The sequence below is a fragment of the Fundulus heteroclitus genome, chromosome 2, assembly GCF_011125445.2.
Source record: "Fundulus heteroclitus isolate FHET01 chromosome 2, MU-UCD_Fhet_4.1, whole genome shotgun sequence".
Taxonomy (NCBI): Eukaryota; Metazoa; Chordata; class Actinopteri; order Cyprinodontiformes; family Fundulidae; genus Fundulus; species Fundulus heteroclitus.
This window is the reverse complement of record NC_046362.1, coordinates 30,972,296-30,997,997: the sequence shown is the minus strand read 5'-3', so window position 1 is coordinate 30,997,997 and position 25,702 is coordinate 30,972,296. Positions and strand designations below refer to the sequence as shown.

Sequence of the window (25,702 nt, the reverse complement as noted above, 5' to 3'; positions counted from 1 at the left end):
TCCTCAAATATACCAAAAAACCAGGATCTAAATCTAGGAGAAGTGGACTGCTAAGCAACCCAACATGAAACATGCAAATAAATAAACTAGAATATTACTTAAAAGTTTAGAAAGAGGAAATGTCCATTCCCTCAGAGTGATATGTTTCCCGTGTTTACGTTAATTTTTGATAATTATGGCTTCTGGTTAATGAAAACTGAAAGTCCACTTCCCAGACAAAAAAAATAAATAAATTAAATAATAAATAAAAACAGAAATGTCATGTTCTGGCCTACACAATCAAGAGAAGGACTGACTCAACAGGTAACGCCCCCTCTAAGCGAAATTGCAAAAAGTAAGCCAGAAGGCTACACAATGTTGCGTAAAACTATATTGTGAAAGGTTTAGTGGAAGGAAAAAATCTGGAGTTACACAAGCAACAAGAATAACTGCTGCTTCGAGAGTATTGTGACGTAAAAGCCATTTAAGCACTGAGGGAAGGTTCACAAAACTTGGACTGGTATGCAGTGGGCCGAGCCCTTCATCCGAAGTGGGATGGGGGAAAACGCTGCGTGGTCCCCACTAACCCTCTAACCTCAGCAGCAAACGGGGTGCGCCTACACAGCTAAGGGGGTCCCAGCTCCTTCCATGCTTTGTGTAATGCTTTGTGGAGCCATGCCGCCTGCAGGTGTTAGTCCACTGTGTTTTATCAACTCCACAGTCAGCATAACCACCCAGCGGGACATTTAAGAGCCCTTAATGTTTCTTTCTGCTGGCAAACCTTGTGGAGATGCTGATGCTGGTTTCCAGCAGGACTTGGAACCTACCCATACTGCCAAAAGTAGCAATACCTGCTTGAATGACCATGGTATCACTCAGCTTCAATACTGTCAGAGATTATGTTGAGTATTGTAGAGAGGGAAGACACCAGAGCCAACAAATGAGAGGAGCTGAAGGACGAGCCACCGGTAAATGGGCTCCATGCCACTCTGCACCGATGAAGCAATTCATGCAAAAGGAGCCCGCACTAGCTGCTGGGTGAATGCAATGAACAGTATATGGGCATTAACATTTTGTCAATAATAATCCCTTTTTGTTATTATTCTAAGGTTCTGAAAGGTTTTAAACTAAATTTGAGGATTTTCATTAGGTTTGAGCCACAATCAATCAAATTAACATATAAAATTATTAAATATATCCATCTGTGTGTAATTAATATACATATGCATTTAAAATTTTATTTAAATACATGAAATTCTTAAATTTTTCAAATGCATTCTATTTATTGAAATAAATCTGGCAGGTTTTGTGTAAGTAATCCCAAGTTTCTGGTGGTCTTCTCCAACCTAAAGCAGGCTGTCCAGCCATCAGACAGGTAAAATTAATTCAGTCATGCACCAACATTGTTGTTTCCACTCATAGTGTTGTTTATCAGTCCAACAAATTGTCTCAAAATAAAATCAGGTATCAGTCCAATAAAAAAAAATATATCGCAATGAGGTGTAACAGATTAGCGGCCATGAAACCGAATCAGTCAACTTATTGGATGACAGGGAGGGCCGAGCGGGGCGGCGCAGAGACGGTGAAGGATGAGCTAACAGAGCAACACACAGAAGATCAATACAGAAATAAAAAATATCCTGACATGGTCAGCTCCCTCACTCTTCCGGTGTTAAATCCCGGTAAGACAGAGCTCAACATCAACCTTCAAACTTATAGATGATAAAGCACCCGCAATTTAAAGATGCTAATTTAAAGCCACAACCCACAGATTCTTTAACAATGCTGATAGAAACAGCACACAAAACTTTCTCTTCATTTTTAATGTTTTTGATACCTTTCTATATATTAATTAAATAACAAAAAAAAACAACTAAAAATCCATGTGCTGCCAGAATGTAATGCATATTAAACTCTGGAGAGCAGAACCAGGCCATGTTCTGTTTCCTAAACACAAGAAGATCACACCTCTGTGTGCATTATTGACTTTTATCCACACAACCCCAATTTAATTCAATTCAAAATGTAGACAACATTTATGATTTTACAATAATACGTCTTCTTAAAGTTAAACAAAAGTATACCACCATTTTAATGTAAAACGTGCCGTATTCTTAGTGTAAGACATTGGTGCATTCATCATTGCCACCTGCCACGAAATAACCTCCTGCCTCACCTGCCGTTATTCATCCTGTCAATAAACCTTTTAAAAATACGTAACTCTGTGTCCGGCTGAATATCGGGTTCACCAGCAGTAATCATTATATGACCTGGATGACTGAGAATCTTCCCCCGATCTAGATAATGTTCTTATTCTGGGGCCTGGTGTGGTTGGTACAACACGATTATGAATATTCTCGCGGGATTTGAGTGACAGCACAATATTCGAGTCGTTGAGGATACCAAGATGACAGCACCCATAAAAAGCAGTGTCAATTGAATCGGATTGTCCATTGGATTACCAGACCGTGTCATGATTTGTCACTCCAGAGAAAATATCCTAATTGCTCTAGAATCCAGGGACAGCATATTTTACACCACTGCATCTGACGTGTTGCATTGCACTAGGGGATGCAAGGCTTAGATGCAGTTGTTTGGCCATGGAAACCCATCCAGCGAAGCTCTCTAGACATGGTTCTTGAGCTAATCTCAAGGTCAGAAGATGTTAGAGGTCTGTACACTTTGTGCACAATTATTAGGCAAGTCTTATTTTTGAGGATTTTTTTTTTATTCATTACCAACTACAGTGTTCTCGATTAATCCAAAATGTCAAAGAACCTAAAACAGCTACCAACTTTCCAGTGTATTCAACTGAGTCTTGCCTCCTTGCTGATCCAGCCATGAGCCCATCCATCTGGTCTGTCAAGAGTCTCATTTCATCAGTCCATAAAATCTTTGGAAAATCTCTCTTAAGATGTTTCTTGGCCCAGTGTTGTGTATCTTGTTCAGTTGTGGTCGGGTTTCAGCCTCCCTTACCTTGGCCATGTCTCTGAGCCCTGAACATTTTGTCGATACTCCAGGTAGGTTGCCGTCATGGAATATGACAGAACTGGAAGATTATGTTTTCCTGGTAGCTTCGTGCTTCATTCTTTTCTAACAAATGGCAGGTAATCTGCATCTTTTTTTCTCAACACAATTCTTACGAGCCTGTTGACTATTTGCAGCAAAACATTTAATGACTCATTGTCAAGGGTGCTGCATCCCTCTGACAGACATCTGGTAATTTTTGACTTCCGAGCCAGTTAAGTCTCTTTTTTGGCCAATTTACCCCAAAAAAATAAGCTGCCTAATAATTATGCCCACCTTGACATAAGTGCTTGACCTCCTCAGGCCACACCGTCAATACACAGATACTGTACATATCACCTGCTATGCTTAAATCAATTGAGCATTCAAGTTTATCCAGCTGGGAATTACAAAATATACCTAGGAATTATAATATGGTCAAAATACTCACTAGCTTAATAATTGTGCACACAGTGTAACTGTTGACTCTGTGGAAAGTTGCCAGCCTTTACACATCATGCATCCAATGACTCAACTCTGTGACTTTATGTGGCTGAGCTAACGTCATTCCCAATCTCTTCCACTTTGTTATAATACCAGCAGTTGAATGTGGAGTGGAGAAAATGTCATGATTGGACCTGTTGTACATGTGGTTCTTAGCACGATGCCACACTAGAATTTACTAAGATTCTGAGAGTGACTCAATTTTTCAAAAATGTTGGCAGAAGTTGTCTGCATGCCTTGCTGCTGGACTTTACATACCTGTAGACATGGAAGCTACTGGAACACCTGAGTTCAATGATTTGGAGAGGTGAACCAATATGTTATGCAATATTGTGCATGTCAGAAATTGAGCTTTTGTGTTACTATCGTGTATTAATATAAGGGAGGGTAGTTTTTTTTTCCTCACTGTTTTGCAGATGTTTTCCAGTATTTCAACACATGACTGGTACAAACCAGAAAACAGGGAATTACCACTAGTGACATGCAGAAGCAGAAAAATAACAGTACAATTAGTTGTCCTAGCAACAGGACAATATTTTGCTTCTCACAAGACTTAAATTGATGACCTTTAAACCCGCTGAAAATAACTGCTGTCCCTTTGTTTCGCAGCACAATCAGAACAATCAACCTATCCCAAGTTATCATGTCCACTGCCTGCTCACTTTCCTTAGACCCTTTTCAACCATGAAGAGGAAGGAAAAGGATATGCAATAAAATCAAAAAAATAAAATGTGAAAAGTGAGGCATGCATATGTGCTTGGCCCTGCTAAGTAAGAATTTAGTAGACCACAAAACTTAACTGAAACCACATTTTGCTGTGATTATAGCTTCAAGTCTTTCGGGGTATGTCACTCCGATCCAGAAACTGAAATGTTGCTTCAGATCGGGTGGAGAGCGTCAGCAACGTGTTCTTGCCACAGATTCTCTGTTGGATTTAGGCTGGACTTTTAAACCAGAAATTTCAATAAGCTAATGTTTCTATAAATGCCAGATTTGTGGAATACACAACTAAGGTTAAAATGGAAACATTTTGTTGCATTTCCACTGTTCTTGTAGACCAACACCGTCCTTGATTTTTCTGAAAACATCCCGGTCTTTGCCTAGATGTGAATGCACATACAGAGCGCATATGTTGCTGAGTTTCAAAGAACATACTGCCTACTAGTGGCATGGCATGGGTATTACAGTTTTTTAGAGTTCCTACTAGTGTGTTGTGCACAGATATCATATTTAAAATGTTGTCACGTACTGTAGATAAACAGTCCTGTTTTTAACCAATCGTTGTCATGTGCACAGGGCCTGAAAGTTGTCCTGTTAATATATTCTGATACCTGAGCTGTGGATCTCTGCAGCTCCTCCAAAGTTACAATTGAGCCCCTTGCTGGCTCTCTCTAATGCTGCATTGGCCCTGCTTGTAGGCTTAGATGGACAGCCATGTCTTGGTAGGTCTGCAGTTGTGCAGAGAAGTGTCCTCTTTCCACGTTCAGATGATGGATTGAAGAGATCTTTGTGAACTTGGGGTGTTGTTTTAAAACCTAACCCTGCTTGAAATGTTCTTATAGTTCCCAATGATCTGCTTTTAAAGTAACTGCAGACTGGGGGGAATGCTGTTATAATTTTACTTGATTTAATTGATGCTTTTGACACGGTACCCCATGATATTTTAGTATCACGTCTGGACCAGTTAGGTGGTGTGAAGGACCAGACCCTAAACTGGCTTTACTTCTACTTGTCTGGCAGAAGCTTCTCAGTCTGTCTGGTTCAGTTTTCCTCTACAATGCTATATCCCAGTGTTCCTTGGTCTTCACAGCATAGTTTGTTGACTATTCTTCTCTAACAAACCTCTGATGCCTTCACAAAACAGCTGGATTTATACTGAGATGAATTTACTCACAGCTGGTCTCCATTCAGTAGGTAAAGGATTTCGGGAGGCAACTGTTTGCACTTGTTTTTATTTCATGGTAACAGAGTAAAGGGGGCTGAATGCAAATGCACGCCAAGTTTTTCTGATCTTTATTACAGAAACAACATTTTCCTTCCACTTCTCAGTTGTGCACCACTGTGTCGGTCTGTAAAATAAAACCTTTATAAAGCACACCAAAGTGATACTTTTGCAACGCACTGCATGGGTTCAGTTTTTTTAAAGAGTTGATGACTCAGTTGAAACAGAATTTCCACATAATGAAGGTCTGATTCAGCATTATTTAAATGCTTTAGTTTATTTTAAACTTTGATGTACACTTCTTGCAGCACTACAACTGCTCCAGTAGAAAAACACCCAGAGCTAAAGACTAAAACAGACACAGTGAAGGTCAGATCGCAGCAGAAACACGCTGTGAAACACAAGAAACTGTGTTACAGCCACGAAGGAGCTCTGTTGGCTCAGGTGGGTTCGTAAGTTTGTGGGTTTCTTAACTGAACATCTTGAGCTGCATTAAATCCTTCCATGAATTCATTATGAATTACCATTTTTTCATTACATCCTTTTCATATTTAAGACATTTTGGAAGCACTAACTCAATATCATAAGCCTCTTTGTAGACCCACCCACCTTTTTATGAAAATGTATCTGTACAGCAACAAGAGGCAAGAAATCAATCAATAAATATGAAAAGTATTGCAAACCACACTTTTTTTCTCCGTATATCCTGGGACACCGGAGAGCTTTGCTTTGTCCTCAAAATACCACATAAGGAAATACAAAAAACAAAAGGCGATTTAGACGTTTCGTACCATTGTAAGAGAGGCGAGGTTTGCTGAGACACATGATGAAGTGGACCTCCATCTCATTGGATGCCACGGACTTGGAGCAGACAGGACACTTGAATCCTACAAAGACAAACGGAGATGTTCAAAAACAGGCCCCAGCGTCATCAAGACTTGTGACATATCACCAACATCCAAGTTAAAGTTTTAAAATGCATTTTTTAAATGACTTTATGTTTACCAAAAGGTGTGTTTAAGGTTTTAAAATGATGCACATTCATCTTCTTCTTGTGAGATAATCTAAAGTTTAGGAGCCCCAATGATGAATTACCCTTCAGCAGACCATTTAACTCTGCTGCTCAGGGCTCCTGAATCCCCTCAAATGCCAAACTTTGACAAATTAGGAGATGATGCAGCTCTCTCACAGAAAACCCAGTGATGTTCTTATTATAAAGGCTGTAACTCATACCAGCTTAATTGATTAAATTATGGATGTATATGTTTACATACAGTTTCAATTTTCCGTCATACAATTGTACAAACCGCATGAAAACCTCAAACTGTTCTCATTTTGGTTTTTCTGTTACATTTTTTTATTTGATTTTCTTCATGCTTTGAGAAAGCTTGCTTTATTTAATAGCATTATATATATATATATATATATATATATATATATATATATATATATATATATATATATATATATATATGTATATATATGTGTGTGTGTGTGTGTGTGTGTGTGTGTGTGTGTGTGTGTGTGTGTGTGTGTGTGTAAAGGTAAAATAAATAAAAATAAATCAAAGGTATGCTTGTTTGTTTTAGACCTATCAGATAAAGCACATTTTAAAAACAAGCTAATGTTGAGGTTATTAATGTTTCCAACAAACTATAGGCTATGGACATGAAAACAGCTTTAGCTCTTGGCTGTATGTACACTACTGCTAACATAGCCCTGGAAGAGCTTTATTGTTTCATCAGCAGCCAAATGAACCGTAATCCAAACTACTGAGAATTTTCACTCTGGTTTTAAATTGTGTCACACCAGTTCTTATTGTTTCCAATGATCTGCTTTTAAAGTAACTGCAGACTGGGGGGAATGCTGTTTTAATTTTACTTGATTTAACTGATGCTTTTGACACGGTACCCCATAATATTTTAGTATCATGTCCGGTGTAGGTACCAGATCGTCTCGGGCTGCCAGATTGACTCGGGGCGGGGTCTGCGCTTCTCGAAGACGTCAACATATGGCAACTCATCTCAAACACACTACATTGCGCCCGCAGTCTCCATTTACAAATCAATTTTATTTTGTTAATTTATAGTTATTTATTTTCCCGTAAATTAGTCAAGGCATGCAAACTTTTAACATCATTTTGCAATGCAATTTTGCAGGATCAAAGTTACAACCTTAGAGAGATTTCATTCCTCCAATTTTTTTTAAGTTGTGAAGGGAAACTAAACCATAAACTCATTTCATTTTTAATAAAAGTCAGCAGCCAAATTAAATTTTATCACGGCATTCATCACTTTAAAATCAAAACGTTCATTCCTCCTTTTTGTACTGATGTTGTTCTTTCTGATCACGTTTTTTTTATTATTCCAGATGAGATTGTGATGAATTTGATTATTTTTTTTATTGTGGTATTTGGTACATTGTTCAAGCTTTTGAGAAAAAAGAAACCGCTAAATTAACTTAACAAAATTGATTGTTACAAATGCAGACCGCGGGCTCAATGTAGTTTGTTTGACTGGCGTTGCCATAAGGTGACGTCATCGGGAGGCGCAAGGCCCACGGAGAATCTGGTGACGTCATCGGGAGGCGCATGGACAATGGCGAATTTCTTCGTAAAATTGTCCATTTACAAACGCAATCCCGCTCTCGAATAAAACCTACACCCCGCTATAATTACTTTAGTAAGTTGTCCAGACCAATTTCAATATTTTGCGCAATTGAGCAAACGTTAAACCAACTATGTATAGTGACGTCATCAGAAGGCGCAGGACCCGAGTCAATCTGGCAGCCCGAGTCAATCTGGTACCTACACCAGACCAGTTAGTTGGTGTGAAGGGCCAGACCCTAAACTGGCTTTGCTTCTACTTGTCTGGCAGAAGCTTGGGTCAGTTTTCTGCCTCTAGGCTCCTCTGAATTGTGGCGTTCCTCAAGGCTCCATCCTAGGACCCCTTCTGTTCTCCCCTTATCTGCTTCGCTGGAGGCTATTTTCAAAAAGTACAATTTATCTTTGTTGTTATACCCTAGGAAACCTGCTAACATGTTTAAAGGACAATATAACGTGGATGGAGCTTAACTTCCTATACCTAAATAGAAATAGAACAGAGGTGATTTTTTTAAACAGACTTGTTAACTAACTGTAGCATTGCAACTGTTCCTTTAAATTATCTCAGTTGTTCTACTGTCAGGAAATGCGGTGTATTTATGTGCCATCCATGTGGCAAAATCAAACCCTAGCTACCTCATAGTGCTGTTGAAAGGGCGATTGACTCTTTTGTTACGTCTAAACAGCACTACTGCAACTCTTTCTATACTGGGACGGACACCTGTCTTCTATTGTTGTCTGCACCTCGTCCAAACGCTGCTGCCCGTCTGCTGACAGGTAATAAGCAACGTGAGCGTATTATTCCCAGATTGTCTGCCTGTACGTTTTAGCTTTTTCAGAAGAAATCAACCGGCTGCTTTTAGATGTTCTTAGGACTCGTCCTGTGAGCAGAGGAGACCAAACTGTGGAATGGTTTTCCACTCACTGTAACCATGGCCAATAACGTGAATGATTTTTTTTAACTTGGCTTTTAACTCCAGCTGAGCAGTAAAAATCAGTCCAGTTTATTAAATACATTTATTTATTGCTTTAACTGCTCTTGTTTTATTAGTTTTACTGTAAATATTGTATTATATTGCTTATTTTCCGATTTTATTTCTTTCGTTTTATTGACCTGTACAGCACTTTGGTGTGTAAAGCACTTTGTAAATAAAGTTGATTGATTGATTCATCGTCTATTATGCCCATCTCCAGCAGGGTGCTCCCCACCATACAAGCAAACACTCATTCACTAATGGATTATTTACCCAAACACATTCACAGGGAAAAGATACAAACTCCGTGCACATGGACACCAGGCCCGGATTTTAACCCATTACGTTCTTGCAGTAAAAGGCAACAGTTTGCTTTAAACATACTTCAACATTTAAATGTATCATAACAATGTCATATTGTTTCCATCTTATTTGTAATTATAGTTGCATTTTTTTAATTGAAAACAATTCCAGCATTTTTTTGTTTTTGTTTTAATAGAGTAAAACTATGCCAATATTGCTCAAGCTTATTATACCATCGATGTTTCATATCGGCCTAAGCCTATTTAAATCACATTAAGCCAACAGCACAGTCTTTCATTATTTATTCACTTTCACAATGAACGATTTAAAAAAAATAAGCACTCATCTGTGCATATTTGCCCAGTTTGTTCCTCTTCCACGTTTTCCCACAATCTCCCTGTCCTGATTATTTTTCTGGAGCTGTCTCAGCAGACTCCTCCTGTGCTGTTTAGATGGGACCCATTTGGCCTAATGGCATTAGTTAAACACATAACAGATAATTAGATCATCCACTGGGCCACATGAGCCGAGTTTGCTTACAGCTTAAAACAAACAAGTTCTCTGAAAAAGAAGAGCCCTCTTGATTTTTACTTGGTCTGTTATCAGTCTTTCTATAGATTTTATTTTTGTTTGGTTTCTCATAGTAGGACTACTGTATGTTTTAGGAAAAGCTCTTGATTACTGTTTTTATTGCCTTTTTTTTTTCTTCCTATTTCTTGATCTAAGTTCCTTACATAAGACAACTACTGTATGTTCGGTGCTATTCACGTAATAGATGAATGGTAACAAGTGAATCACTCTCCTATGCCTTCTTTACAATGCTGTGAAAAAGTATTTTCCGTTTTTACTGGATTTCTTCTGTTTTTGGCACATTTTTGTGTTTCAGATCATCAAACAAACTTCAATGTCAAAGATATCCTGATGATACAGTTGTCAAATGATGATTTCACCTATTAAGAGAAAAACTATCCCATCTTAACCTACCAAGCATATGTGAAAAATTAACTCACTAGCATAATAACTTGTGTTTTAAGTTGTTGTGTGATGCTAAGCATCATGCAACAGCTTCTCAATTGAGTTCAAGTTTGCAGTTCCGAAACGTCGTTTCCAAAAACATTCATATTATTTTTTCCTAAACCATCTCCAGGTGGATTTGCTGCGTTTTGTATTTACTTTGTTTTATCTTCGATGATCTGAAAAATAAAATGTGTCACAAAAAAAAGCAAAAACAAAAAATCGATAACACAGACTTTATTTCCACGGTGCTGTGGATACACAACTGAGGATTCAGAATGCGCTTTTAGTTTTACCTTCAGGAGCCAGTGTTTTCTTAAGTTTTTCCTTCAAACAATCTTTGAAAAAACTTGAAATGTAAACCAAATTCAGGGTTTTTTACAATGTTCTAGGAAATTCATTAATGATGCGTAGTGCCCTTGAACATTTTATCTCATGCATGTGGCCTTCACTTAAAAAAGTTTTAAAAAAAGTTATTTTATAGTAAAAAAAATGTTTGTGCAGGCAGTTTTATTTAAGGCATTGTGTTTTAGAAACCGTAGCATTGTTTGCAAAGAAAACTGCTTGGGTATAGAAAAACGTCCGAGGTACAGTAGTTTGACAAATTGTGAAGTTACCCAGAAATGAAGTCATTATATGCACTATTCTATGGCAGCTGACCCACTTTTCCCTTGGCTGCTATTTTCAGATGATCCAAAGGGACGAGCAGAGGAAAAAAAATGGAGGAAATGAGAGAAAAAGAGGTAGAAAATGAAGGTGAAGGAGCTGAGCTGTTTTGAAGAGAAATGAAGGGTTATGATACACGGTCCAGAAGGAGCCAAGCAGTGCAATCCATGGTGAGCCTTTAGCTGAACAGAGCCCCACAAATCCTCGAGGACGTTTCACATTCAAGCAGCACATAAGGTCAGATGGGGACAAAAATAAATCGCAGAACTGGATCATAAATTAATTATACTGGTGCCTGTGTGAGTATGTGCCCGTGGAAGTGTGCACAGGCCTGTGTTTGGCCAGTAATTCTACTATATGCTCTGAGGATTTGGTTTAGGTCAAAAAGAGATATCTTTCTTAAATATAACCCTGCTGTGGATTGCAGCTATTCCCTCCTAATACAACACAGCGCTCTTAAGACTAGCTTCTCATAAATGGCAACATAAAAACCCAGACATTTTCTACGGGTAATGAAATCCCTGACCAAAATAACACTTTACACCTATGGATGTTTTATTTAATTCAAAAGAGTCCAACATAGTTGGGATTAAATCTGAAATTCAAAGAAATTAGCAGTGTGGTAAACTACGGCAGTTTTACTAGAAATTGCTGACCCAAAAGCAAGCCGCCTTAGGCATGTCTATAATCTGCAGCTTTACAGGGATTCATGATTTGAGTTTCAAAGAGCGCCAAGTAGATGTGCACAATTAAGACAATAAGCAACATTTAAAATGTCTTGGACAGCTTTTTCACTGTGCTGCAGTCGAGGAAAGAAATTTTAGAATTAAATGGAGATTTTTGTATTATTATTTCTGTACAAATATGGATGTATGCAGAAATATCTGTCGTTGATGTGGGCATTAGGGCCTTCTGTCCAGGGCAGCATAGTTCAGGGGGTGCCACAATGCTTGGGGGCGCCACAAGGCAAAGAAAGACCTTCTTTTTTGCACTGTGAGATACTCCTAAAACATCAGGGGTAAAAGTGAAGCTCACGTTTGTTCATGATTCAAAGAAAAATTAAAGGGCAGCATTAGCATCAGCTAATCCAATATGGCTAAACCACCTGTAGTGCAGTTGTAGTTGTGATGTTTGGTTCCTGACAGTACAGAAGATTCACATTTGTATTGCTTGAAGAGCTGCAGAGATGTTAAGTCTGTAAGACAGCAAATCAAAAATATATTTGCTGTTGCAGCTAATTTAGAGTCTTTATAATTGGGTTGGAAACTGAACACTTTGGTTTTCTACCCAATTATTTCTTTGTTTTTAACCAAACCATTGTTTACTGTGATCCCACAAGAAATGTTCTATACTCTTTACACCAAAATTGTAATTTCTTTAGACTCAAGAAATTAGAATTGCAGCTGTAACTGTTGTATTTAGATTTAAACAGTAAAATGTTATTGTTTTTAAAAGGAAAAAAAAGAGAAAGAACAGCAGCTCCTGACTGCAGCTGCTGTATAAATCTCCATTCATGAATTCAGAGTAAGCCCCGGAACTAAGCTGATTGTTGTGTTATCGTGTTTTCGCTCAGGTGTGCCATGTTTTAGTGATGAAAAACGGCGAATCAAAGTTGCAGGGAAAAAGCAGCGCTTTGCTGTGATATTAATTAACATTCAGTGAGGAGCGAGGATCAAAGCTTCATAATGACTCTTGTGTAAAATCTGCTGTTGGACTTCCAGATTGGATTTCCCAACAGCTGGCTCTTTGCAGGCATGGCAGCGTCTTACTGAATCATGATTGCAGCAGCCATGCCTGATTGGTCAATTTAAATTCAAGGTGACTCTTTATACACTGTCACAGAAGATCTTTAATGTGCATCAAGTGTGAAGACCGAATTAGAAAATCAGTTTGGATCTGCATGTCCTTACTGTAGAAATGTGATGAAGAATATGAACACTTTAGTGCATAAACCTTTACTATAATAGTAGTTAGTTAGTTAATGCGACCACAACTACCTATATACGTAAATCTTCTTAGTATCTTTATTCCTTTTCTGTATTTATTTCAACACCAGAAACACCTTGCACTGATTCTCTCTTAAATCTGTGTTGCCTCCAGTAGAAGCAAAAATAAATCTATAATCAACGGAGAGGCATGCAGCCTTCATGAGGAAAAATGGGACAATTGGGAATAAACCGAAGCACATTGATCCCCACCAGTCGTACACGGAAATAACAGATAATTGGTGAAGTAATTAAAACTGAATTACGTTCATTTAATTACCAAAAACATTTAACCTTGTAGCGCAATAATGAAATCAGTGCTGTCCTGACAACATAATACATTTGTGGTTATTAAATTCAGATAATGAAGTAAATGCAAGCTGCTGAACAACGATCTTAAACTAATTTCACATCAGAACAACTTTAACTGAAACAAAAAATAATTAACATGGAAATTTTTGAAGACTTTCTGCCTTTTAACTATTCAGACGCCATGAGTAGTGGTTCTTAAAGGTTTTGTAGCAAATGGCACTTTCATAAATACAGAGTTTTCTAAACAGTACTACCAGCTTGTCAGACATTTTAAAACAGTTTAGACCAGCAGGACTTGAATTTCTGTACCCAAGTGTGGTCAGATGAAAAAGATCATTGTCACTGAATGATCAGTTGAAGGAAAGGAGTACAAGTGTAATTCAAAACCTTATTCAGAAATTGACATTTCCTAGATTAAAGTATGAAAAACTAACACAAAGGGCAAAACAGTCGGAATTTCAAATAGGAAAATCAGAGAACTGATTTGAAAAGAGCATTGCACAAGTTTAAAGGTTATGTTTCTTTTTCTATCCCATACGTGCCCTTGCAATTGCCCAACGTCTAAAATTAGTTTTCTTCTGTTTACAGCAGTCGCCTCTATGGGTTCCATTAGTCAGTTCATGAGAGAGTGATTCGGGTCGTATGTTCCAGGCGTGCGCATGGGAGTGACGCGCAGCACACTCCCTGCCGGGATCCCCATAGTTTGTTTGGTTGTTGTAGTTCCCTGGGGATCCTGCAGTCTCTTTGTGTTTGCGACCCTTTGGTATTGTTTATCTTTAGACCCTTCTGTTCTGTATTTATGTTAGTTTATTCTTGTGTCTGTGTCTGTTTCAGTCAGCTTCTGTTCATTATGACTTTAGTAGTTCAGTTAGATCATTATTTTCTGCCTGCCCATCCTTAGTTTAGTTGTTCCCTCATGCTTGGCCATTCTCATGTTTCCCTGTTAGATTCAGTTCTCCTTCAGCCCCTGCCAGTTCATTGCCCTTCCTCTCCTTCTGCCTGATTGCCTACTCCTCTCACCTGTGTAATTTACTCCACCTGCTGCTCCTTCCGTCTCCTCGCCTTTATAGTTCGCTAGTTGAGTCACATCTTTGTCGTCTTCCTGGTTACTGTATCCCTGCATCTTGTAAGCCATCGTCTCCATGATTTTCATAAATCTTCAACTATTCAACATGTGACTCCCGAGCTCTTGTCTGCGCTTCGGTCCGATTCACACATTAGCAAGATAACACGTGTCAGGATGCAGCTTATTGGCTGCATGCTGAGCCTCTCTCCCTCTCTCTTGTTCCTGCGCAGCCTGATCAGTTTCACCTGGCAGGCTGCAATTAACCCACAACTGCTTCCACCTGTTCCCACCGCTTTATCAGACTCACCTCTTTCTGTTCCCGTCGCCGGTCCATAGCGTTCACTCCCGCTCAGTCCCTGCCAGTTTTTCTTGTCAGCTCCGTTCGTACCCGTCATCCTGAAGACTCCGTTCACCTGGTCATGTTACAGTCAGCCCATAGACTTTCCGACAGTTTTGTTTCCTCCAGTATTCAGCTCAGACGTTCAGACCTCCACCGCTCGGCTCAGACGTTCAGACCTCCACCGCTCGGCTCAGACGTTCAGACCTCCACCGCTCGGCTCGGACGTTCAGCCCTCCACTGCACGGCTCGGACGTCCTGTGCTCCACTACTCGGCTCTGAGGTTCTGCTCGCCTCTGCTCAGCTCTGATGCTCTGCTCGCCACTGCTCGGCTCTGACGTTCTGCTCGCCTCTACTCGGCTCTGATGATCTGCTCGGCTCTGCTCGGCTCTGATGCTCTGCTCGGCTCCGATGCTCTGCTCGCCTCTGCTCGGCTCTGATGATCTGCTCGCCACTGCTCGACTCTGACGTTCTGCTCGCCTCTGCTCGGCTCTGATGCTCGGCTCCGATGCTCTGCTCGGCTCTGACGTTCTGCTCGCCACTGCTCTGCTCGGCTCTGATGCTCTGCGCTCCACGGCTCTGCTCAAATGTCCTGCTCTCCAGTGCTCGGCTCCAGAGTTCCTCCCGGTCAGTCTCTCCACACTCCTCGTGCCAGCCAGCTTCTACACCCTTCACCTCCGTCCGTTGAAAGACTCTGGTCTCATCCTCCATCTTCCAAACTATTCAATAAAACTCACTCATAAGAACTGACTCTGTGTGTGCGTGCTGTGTCCGGGTTCATCCCAGAAAAATATATCATAACATTATGGACCGGCCTAGGGATGAACCCGAGCACGCACAGAGCCTGGTGTAGAAGCTGGTAGGATCTGCCTCGCCTCCGGTTCGTCTCGCCTGGGTCGCAAAGTTGCGACGCCACGCTGCTGGATTCATCTTGCCTGGGTCGCTGAGTTGCGACTCCCCGTTTCCGTCTCGTCTCGCCTGGGTCGCAAAGTTGCGACGCCACGTTTCTGTTTCGTCTCGCCTGGGTCGCAGAGTTGCGACGCCCCGCCTCTGACTCTGTTTTCCTGGTCCGCCTTCCCCGCTGCTCAGCACTAAGGACGGCGCTCCTCGCCGTCGCTGCCCAGCGCTAACTTTTGCTGCTGCCCAGCAGATTCAGACTTTGCTGCCCAGCGCCTTCTGGTTTTTGTTTGGAGTTATTTTTGTTTTTGGTGTTGTGTTCTAGATCTGCTTTAGTTTCTAGTCTTTTTGTATATTTTTTATTGTTTTAGAAGAATTATTTCCGCCTTCTGTTCTTTGTTTTGGCTCAACCTTAGTTTTTGCTTTACTTAGGATTTTTTGAGATTTATGTTGCTTTTGAGTATTGTGTTTTATTTTGTTGTTTTTGTCCGGGTTTTTGTGTCCCAGGTTTATTCTAGTCGTTCGGGTTTTTCTTTAGTAGTCTAGTTTTTGGTTTTCTTAGTCAGCTAGTTCGGGTTTTGTTCTCCGTCTTCTTGTTTTAGCCATAGCCCTGATTTAGTGTTCTAGGTTCGCCTTAGTCTTCTGAGTTTTGTTTTTGAGTTCCAGTTTTTTATTTTAGACATCTTGCTTGCTTCTGTACAGATTTCTAGCTCTAGTTATCTAGTTTTTCATTAGTTTAGTCGTACTTGCCCTCATCTCCCTGTTCTGTTTCGTTTCATAGTTTTGCTTTAGCTTTTGGTTCCTTTCCTAGTTTACCAGTCTTGTTTTGATTTTTCAGTTTGAGACCCTGTAGTTTCGTCAGCCCTGTAGTTTCGTTAGCTCTGTAGTCCCTGTCTTGACCCTGTAGTCCCTGTCTAGCCCCTGTAGTTTCAGTCTAGCCCCTGTAATTCCAGTCTAGCCTCTGTAGTTTCTGTCCTAGCCCTGTAGTTCTAGTCTTGTTCTGTATTTGTTTTTTCTTTATTTTAGTTTTGTTTGTCTTTATTTTTCCCCCCCTTTAGTATTTAGGTGTCTGGGTTCCTGCGCTGTATGGGTTCCTGCGTTGGATGGAGTCCAGCGCTCTTAAAGGTCCCTGCGCTCTCTAAGGTCCCTACACCTTTCTGTTATCTTTGTTTGTTTTGCTCGGTTTGGGTTAGTTTAGTTCCCTTCAGTAGTTGTTTTGTTCTGTCTTGTCCTAGTGTATCTGTGTTGTTCCCCTGTTTAGGCGTATGCAGGTTGCCGCCAGAGCCCTCCGGCGCTCCTATGTCGCCGGCTGAGCCCTCTGGTGCGCCAGCCTGTCGCTACCCAGTGCACGCAGGTCGCCGCCAGAGCCCTCCGGTGCTTAAGTCGCTGTCTGTGCCCTCTGGCGCGCCTGGCCTGTTGCTGCCTAGCTCACCCTCTTGTTGTTATTCCCTTGTTAGGGCGCTGCCAGAGCCCTCCGGCGCCCCTATGTCGCCGGCTGAGCCCTCTGGTGCGCCAACCTGTCGCTGCCCAGCGCACGCAGGTCGCCGCCAGAGCCCTCCAGTGCTTAAGTCGCTGTCTGTGCCCTCTGGTGCGCTTGGCCTGTTGCTGCCTAGCTCACCCTCTAGTTCCCTGGTGTTTAGGTCTTGTTTTCCTGGCGTTTAGATTTAGTGTTCCCCGGCGTGTTAGGACGCCCTCTGATTCTCGGTTCCCCAGCGTGTTAGGACGCCCTCTGATTCTCGGTTTCCCGGCGTGTTAGGACGCCCTCTGATTCGTGGTTCCCCGGCATGTTAGGACGCCTTCTTTTCTGGGTTCCTCGGCGTGTTAGTACGCCCTCCGTTCTTGTTCCCTGGTGTTTTAGATATTCCTGTTTCCCTTGTGCCCCGGCGTTCCCTGTGCGCCCCGGCATTCTTCTTCCTGGCGCCCCGGCGTTCTCCCCACGCCCCGGCGTTCTCTTCCCCAAGCCCCGGTGTTTCCCTCACGCCCCGGCGGGTTTTCCCCTGGCGTTTCTGTACACCAGTCGTGTTCCAGCAAGAGTTGTTGAGCCTTGGTGTTTTCGTTCGCCTGTTCTTCCCTCTGGCGTTGTCGTACGCTTATCCTTCCCTCTGGCGTTGTCGTACGCTTGTTCTTCCCTCTGGCGTTGTCGTACGCTTGTTCTTCCCTCTGGCGTTGTCGTACGCTTGTTCTTCCCTCTGGCGTTGTCGTACGCTTGTTCTTCCCTCTGGCGTTGTCGTACGCTTATCCTTCCCTTTGGCGTTAAGTACGCCTGTTCCTTCCCTTTGGCGTTAAGTACGCCCGTTCCTTCCCTTTGGCGTTTAGTACGCCCGTTCCTTCCCCTTGGCGTTAAGTACGCCCGTTCCTTCCCTTTGGCGTTAAGTACGCCCGTTCCTTCCCTTAGGCGTTAAGTACGCCCGTTCCTTCCCTTAGGCGTTAAGTACGCCCGTTCCTTCCCTTAGGCGTTAAGTACGCCCGTTCTTTCCCCTTGGCGTTAAGTACGCCCGTTCCTTCCCTTTGGCGTTAAGTACGCCCGTTCCTTCCCTTTGGCGTTAAGTACGCCCGTTTCCTTCCCTTTTTTGGCGTTAAGTACGCCCGTTCCTTCCCTTTGGCGTTAAGTACGCCCGTTCCTTCCCTTTGGCGTTAAGTACGCCCGTTCCTTCCCTTTGGCGTTAAGTACGCCCGTTCCTTCCCTTAGGCGTTAAGTACGCCCGTTCCTTCCCTTAGGCGTTAAGTACGCCCGTTCTTTCCCCTTGGCGTTAAGTACGCCCGTTCCTTCCCTTTGGCGTTAAGTACGCCCGTTCCTTCCCTTTGGCGTTAAGTACGCCCGTTCCTTCCCTTTGGCGTTAAGTACGCCCGTTCCTTCCCTTTGGCGTTGAGTACGCTTGTTCCTTCCCTTTGGCGTTAAGTACGCTTGTTCCTTCCCTTTGGCGTTAAGCACGCCCGTTCCTTCCTTTTGGCGTTAAGTACGCCCGTTCTTTCCCCTTGGCGTTTTGTACGCCCGTTCTTTTCCTTTGGCGTTAAGTACGTCCGTTCTTCCCTCTTGGCGTTTTCGTACGCCTATATTTTCCCCTTGACGCTGTCATGCGTCCGTTTCGCCTCGGCGTTTCCCTCACGCCCCGGCGATCTCGCCCCTTGGGCCCCAGCGCTCCTCTTACGCTTCGGCGTTGTTTCTCCTTGGCGTTTCCACACGCCCGTTCCTTGCCCTTGGCGTTTCCATACACCCGTTCCTTCCCCTTGGCGTTTCCATACGCCCATTCCTTCCCTTTTGGCGTTTCCATACGCCCGTTCCTTCCCTTTTGGCGTTTCCATACGCCCGATCCTTCCCTTTTGGGCGTTTCCATACGCCCGATCCTTCCCTTTTGGCGTTGTGTACGCCCGTTCTTTCCCTTTTGGCGCTGTGTTGCGCCCGTTCCTTCCCTTTGGCGCTGTGTTGCGCCCGTTCCTTCCCTTTGGCGCTGTGTTGCGCCCGTTCCTTCCCTTTGGCGCTATGTTGCGCCCGTTCCTTCCCTTTTGGCGCTGTGTTGCGCCCGTTCCTTCCCTTTGGCGCTGTCAAGCACTCGCTTTTTCTCCCGGCGCAGTCAAGCGTTCGTGCCTTTCCCTGATGTGCCGCCCCCTGATTGTGCTTTGGCACATCAGTGTTCTCTTGCTCCTTGGTTCCCCGTATTCTCTGGCCCCTTTTGTGTTTGCAGGCTCTTTGGTCCCTCAGTGTTCGGTTTCGACTCTTGCCCGCCTTCCTGGGCCCCCTCCACCCGCCCGGCGTGGGGATTCTGGGCCGTCCGGTGTCCGGCCTTGGGGGGGGGGTACTGTCAGGATGCAGCTTATTGGCTGCATGCTGAGCCTCTCTCCCTCTCTCTTGTTCCTGCGCAGCCTGATCAGTTTCACCTGGCAGGCTGCAATTAACCCACAACTGCTTCCACCTGTTCCCACCGCTTTATCAGACTCACCTCTTTCTGTTCCCGTCGCCGGTCCATAGCGTTCACTCCCGCTCAGTCCCTGCCAGTTTTTCTTGTCAGCTCCGTTCGTACCCGTCATCCTGAAGACTCCGTTCACCTGGTCATGTTACAGTCAGCCCATAGACTTTCCGACAGTTTTGTTTCCTCCAGTATTCAGCTCAGACGTTCAGACCTCCACCGCTCGGCTCAGACGTTCAGACCTCCACCGCTCGGCTCAGACGTTCAGACCTCCACCGCTCGGCTCGGACGTTCAGCCCTCCACTGCACGGCTCGGACGTCCTGTGCTCCACTACTCGGCTCTGAGGTTCTGCTCGCCTCTGCTCAGCTCTGATGCTCTGCTCGCCACTGCTCGGCTCTGACGTTCTGCTCGCCTCTACTCGGCTCTGATGATCTGCTCGGCTCTGCTCGGCTCTGATGCTCTGCTCGGCTCCGATGCTCTGCTCGCCTCTGCTCGGCTCTGATGATCTGCTCGCCACTGCTCGACTCTGACGTTCTGCTCGCCTCTGCTCGGCTCTGATGCTCGGCTCCGATGCTCTGCTCGGCTCTGACGTTCTGCTCGCCACTGCTCTGCTCGGCTCTGATGCTCTGCGCTCCACGGCTCTGCTCAAATGTCCTGCTCTCCAGTGCTCGGCTCCAGAGTTCCTCCCGGTCAGTCTCTCCACACTCCTCGTGCCAGCCAGCTTCTACACCCTTCACCTCCGTCCGTTGAAAGACTCTGGTCTCATCCTCCATCTTCCAAACTATTCAATAAAACTCACTCATAAGAACTGACTCTGTGTGTGCGTGCTGTGTCCGGGTTCATCCCAGAAAAATATATCATAACAACACGGGGGACTGCTTTAAAAGAAGGATCATAGAACACCAGCCACAAGTGCACCTCAAACCCCGTCACAGACTACACACAAGAGTGAGAAAAGAAAGCTTTTGTGTAGTGCGATGAAAAGGGCCAAATTGGAGTCTGATCGGCGACGGAATAAGACGATAGTAAATATTGGGGCAGCTTTCAACAAATGGAGGGACTTCACATCTGCCCCAGGAATGAAAGGAGACTCTCTTTTTTTCTAAAATAAAATGGAATGGAGGAAACTTGTTGCCTTAGGGGGCCAGACTTCTGCAAAAACTTTGGAACTTGCACCATGTTCCTTTAAATGACCACAAAATCCAATATGGTTGATTTGCATAATTTATAAATATTTGTGACATTTGTTAGGGCATTGCAAAGCCCATTAAATCCTTCTCACACACAGTAATATACAACCTTCTTTAGGCACATCCTGGATAAGAACCATAAGTCTAACATGGGGCAACAAGAGCACATTTTCCACCGAAACCTGCTCCACTGCTAAACTGGTGCAAAGCAAGCACCAGCAATCATAAACATTGTATTTCCACCACTGCGTGCTCTGTGTCTTGCACTAATAAAATGGTTGTATTAAAGAACCAAATCTGAAAAAAATACTTTCTTCAGAAACAAGGGGCAAGCTCAAGGAGAACGGCAACCAATTGCCATTTTTGATATCAGATATTGTAGTTTTGAATCTGTCTAATTAAAGGTAACCAAACAACAATAAAATGCTGGCATCAGAATAACACCATAGCTCGCTGTCTCAGATCTGCCTGCAGTTAAATCTATTATTACCTATCACTGAGTTTAAGTAAGTCAATGCACAACAGCTGAATTATTCACAGAATTAACACCATTTCCAATTCAGTTTTAATATCACAAATTGGGGTTAATAAATACTGCTGTAGCCATTGTGTTTGATTTCCATTCTCCAGCTGCTGCTGCCGATCAGAGATAAACTGTTTTGGACAGTTTTGTTTTGAATGGTCCATGAACACAGCTTGTTCTTTAGAGCAGCAGTGGTTGTTTAAGGTGGGCACATTAGAGTATCCGTTTGTAGGATACTGAACTTTGTGCAGAACACGCTACCTTCCAGGACCTTTTCAGGCTGCAAGGCAACAGTGCTAACAACTGCCCTCCTCATATTTAGTTAGCAAAATATTAATACCACCACCACTAAAGGGAACCCAAGCACTACCCATAGCAGCTGTACTGGAGTTTTGGGACCATGATGAGAGATGACAGACAAAAACTGGTTCTAGGGAAGAAATTTCCATCTTATGAGCTTTGAGCCATTTCCAGTCCTTGTGCTCATTTTGTCTAGATAATGACATAATTAAATATTAATCAATCAAGATCAATCTTGTAGAAGAATCAATTTCAGTCAAGTTCTGACGGTACGGGTTTAGGCAATCAGAATGGTCAACCAGCACATGATCAAGCCCAAATCAAACATGTAAACACAGCTGCTACAGCAAAGGAAGCTTAGCTCCCTCCACATGTAGCTCTATACCTTGTGGGACAAAGTAAAAAAATCAGAGATCTGCACTTCAGTCCTGTGTAGGGTTTCTCCGACCCCCCTTCCAACTTATCTAAACAAATCACCTTTTCAAAAATAAATTAGGATTGCAAATGCCATCTGCCACCAGACTAATCCTAAGTATCACAAATGTGCCTGCTTAGAAAGATTCTGGTTCTGCAGCAAGTGTTTCTAATAGAAAACCAAATAGAAACCAAATAGAACACTCAAAAAACAGACCTACAATAAACATTATATCTAAAATGATCTAATTAGACATAAATTCTTAATCCAGGTATGTTCAATTTCAGTCCTTGAGAGCTAGTCTGATGCAACTTTTTTAATGCATCCATGCCGTAACACTTCAATCAGATAATGTGTCCTTACCAAGTATCTGCAAAACTTGCTGAGGAGGTAATTCAGCCATTTGATTCAGTGTTGGAGAAGGAATACATTTAAAAGTTGCAGGACAGTAGCTCTCAGGGCCTTTAGATGGAGAACTGTTCATGCGTTTCAGGATTCAAAATTTACTTGAAGGAGATGAGGTGAACGTATCCTCCTTATTTATGCACTCCTGTAAGGCAAGGCAAGGCAAATTTACTTGTATAGCGCATTTCAGTTCAAGGACAACGCAAAGTGCTTTACATGATTAAAACATAGGAAAATAAAAACAGAATAAAAGCAAGTTGGAATAAAATGTAGAGAGATTTAAATAAAATAAAACATGGGAAAGTGGAAACTGACCTGTCATTATTACTTCTAGATGTTGAAGTTTGAATTTAGCGATATTCTACACAGGGACAAATTTACACATACAGGCTGAAATGTATTTTAGATAGGATAGTAGGTTAAGTGTGTGTCAATCCCTTCAAATTAAAAGCATTTTTCCGCCTTAAGGAATCAAATTCCAGGTGATTTTCCTTTTAATCACACTGGGAGTTCAATTATTTGAATGGAATTGAAATATAACACACTTTGGTAGAAGGAACAGAGACAGTTATTAATTTCCAATTAAAGATTTTAGGAGATCTGTTCCCCTCTCTGCCGGCCTGTGGATGTATAATCTGTAAACATCCAAACAACAAACACCCACCCATCTTTCCAAGTCAGGTTGACAGAAGGCAAATAAAGCTGTTACAGTGTGAGCCAATATGCTTCTAAATGAACCCACGGTGGCTTGCTCTTGTCAAACCCCTGCACATACGAGGTCACCCAATCTCGAGCCGATGCATATTTCATCATCCCTGAACAGTCTGAGATCCTGATGGAGCACCCAAACACCCATTGGCCAGCAGCGAACGCTCCGAAACTAACCAGGAATCAAATGTTCCGGCACACGTTTAGGCCGTTAGTGGCTTATCGCCATGAGAAAATCACTTTAAAGGTATCAATATTAGCATTTACTTGGGCTACAGTTCAGAGTCATAACAATTTGAAATTATACCAAAACAATCCTCAAAGGCTTCTGTGGCTCTTCTAAAATCCTGACAGTCACCAGAGAGCCATTACCGATCCCACCGATGCGCTTCTAGACATGCCAGCTCCTCGCAAATCAAATCCTTTACTCTCATGGGAAAAAAGGAAGTATGGACTGTGTTTCAGTAGCACCTAGAACCAGCATTATTAGCAATAACCTAATAGAGCTGGATGTATTTTGTCCCCCTCTCTCTAGCAACACTTTTTTAGTTCACTGAGGTTTGCAGAAATTCATTTCTGGACATCCCCCATAAGGTGCAACGGGAGCATCTTAATCAGGTTAACGTCTGGGCTTTGTTCTCTAACATTTCAACACCTTTTTCTTCTTTTTCAGCCCTTCTGTGATAGATTTGCTGTTGTGTTCGGGATCATAAACCTTTTAATGGCCCAGTTAGGTCCATATTTCAGCCGTCTGACTATAGAATACTTTGGAGTACTGTAAGGTGTTCAGGTCCAGTGGCCAGGAAACAGGCTCAGATCATCACCCCTCTGCCACCACGCTTCATGGTTGGTATGAGGTTTTTGTGTTTATCTGCTGTTTGGTTTTCTTTAAGCTTGTCCAAACAAAATCCAAAGGACATTGTTCCAGAAGCCTTGCGGTTTATACAGACGCAACTTTTCAAAACAAAACCCTGCTGCTTTGTTCTTTTAGTCATTTTAGTCTTATCCTGTCATGAACTTTAATATTTAATATACAGACTGAGGTCTGTGGAGTCAGAGATGGAGCTCCTTGTGTTTTCTTTCATTTGTAAAAGCATATCACCTTGGTGTGAATTTTCCTGAAACCCCGCTCCTTGAAAGATTGGCAGCTGTTTAAAAGAGTCCACTTGTTAATAAGTTTTCTCTCCATAGAATAAGGGACTTCTAATTGTTAGGAAATGGCCTTATAACCTTCCTTAGAAAAATGGAAAACAACAACTGCTTCTGTAAGGTCACTGCTAATGTCTTTCTGCCTGGCCATTGTGTTAACGCACAGCTAAACGGCTAAAAGTCCAGCTCGTTAGAGCCAGTCAATTACCCAAGTGCATCTGATGAGCAGCACCTGGTTGCTACTTTACCTCTTCACCCTATGGAAGCAGCAGGGCTCTAATTGTTTTTGTTTTTTTTTTCACACAAAGAGTTTCCAGTTCAATCATCTTTTTTAAATGAATAATAAATGTTGGAACCTGTTGTGTAGTTTTTTTAAATATTTGAATCTTTTTATCGCCTGATAAAAACCCGATCTACTTTTAGTGCATTTAAATGTAAAACCTTAGGATTAAAAATGGCTGTACTTTCTTTTTTTTTTTTTTATCATACATGGACACTTTCCTTTTGCTTTCCAAATTTCCGCAAGCTCTTTGTGAATCACAAACATTTACCTACCCAAGGCTGGTTTGCATTTGTATGAAATTATGTCTAAATTGGACAATTACTGCTTGTTGTTTAGCTCTTGTCAGTCAGTGTGCAACAAAGAAAATATTACACAATTGTCTTATAAAAGATGTTTGCATGTGATCTTAGGAAGGAATCATAATTCAATTCAATTCAGTTTAATTTGTATAGCGCCAATTCATGATACACGTCATCTCAAGGCTCTTTACAAAGTCAAATTCAATTAAATCAAATCCTCCAGGTTGCTCAGAAAGTTTCCTCTCTAAGGAAACCCAGCAGGTTGCATCAAGTCTCTTCAAGCAGCATTCACCCTGCTTGAAAGAGCTTAAAGCCACAGTGGACAGTCGTCTGCATTGTTGATGGCTTTGCAGCAATCCCTCATACTGAGCATGCATGAAGCGACAGTGGAGAGGAAAACTCTCCCTTAACAGGGAGGAGAACCTCCAGCAGAACCAGAACCAGACTCAGTGTGAACGCTCATCTGCCTCGACCCACTGGGGCTTAGAGAAGACAGAGCAGAGACACAGAAAGCACAGAAGCTCACATTGATCCAGGAGTCCTTTCTATGTTATATGGTAATAGCGGGTGATCTGTCATCCCTGGATGACGTCACAGCTAAAGAATAAATTAATTACTAAACTTGATTTGTGATGTTTTTCAGCCCCCGTGGTTCAAGCTTGTGACCTTATTTGATTTCATTTTTACTTTAACTGAAAAACTACATCCAGCCAGTTTGTGGTTTTTACAGTACAAGTGTATTCAAGTGTTTTCCCCATGTCCAGTAATCAATAATACATTTGCAGTCCTCGTTCCTTTTCAGCAATGATTAATTAATTACTATCAGTTGTATGAAACACCATATCAACTCAAAACTGATCAACACACTAATAAGCAATGGATTGTAGTGATACAGAGCCTAGCTGCGGCTAGATTAAAACATGTACAACCATCTCGT

General features: G+C 42.4%; 1 protein-coding gene across 1 annotated transcript in view; it reads right to left on the bottom strand.

Moving 5' to 3' along the window:
- znrf1 (zinc and ring finger 1) overlaps positions 1-25,702 on the bottom strand; it is a 68,529-nt gene that overhangs the window by 16,483 nt on the left and 26,344 nt on the right. Inside the window, exon 2 of the mRNA XM_036124921.1 lies at positions 6,223-6,318. Coding sequence (XP_035980814.1) covers positions 6,223-6,318 — 96 coding nt within the window. The remainder of the gene's footprint in view (positions 1-6,222; positions 6,319-25,702) is intronic.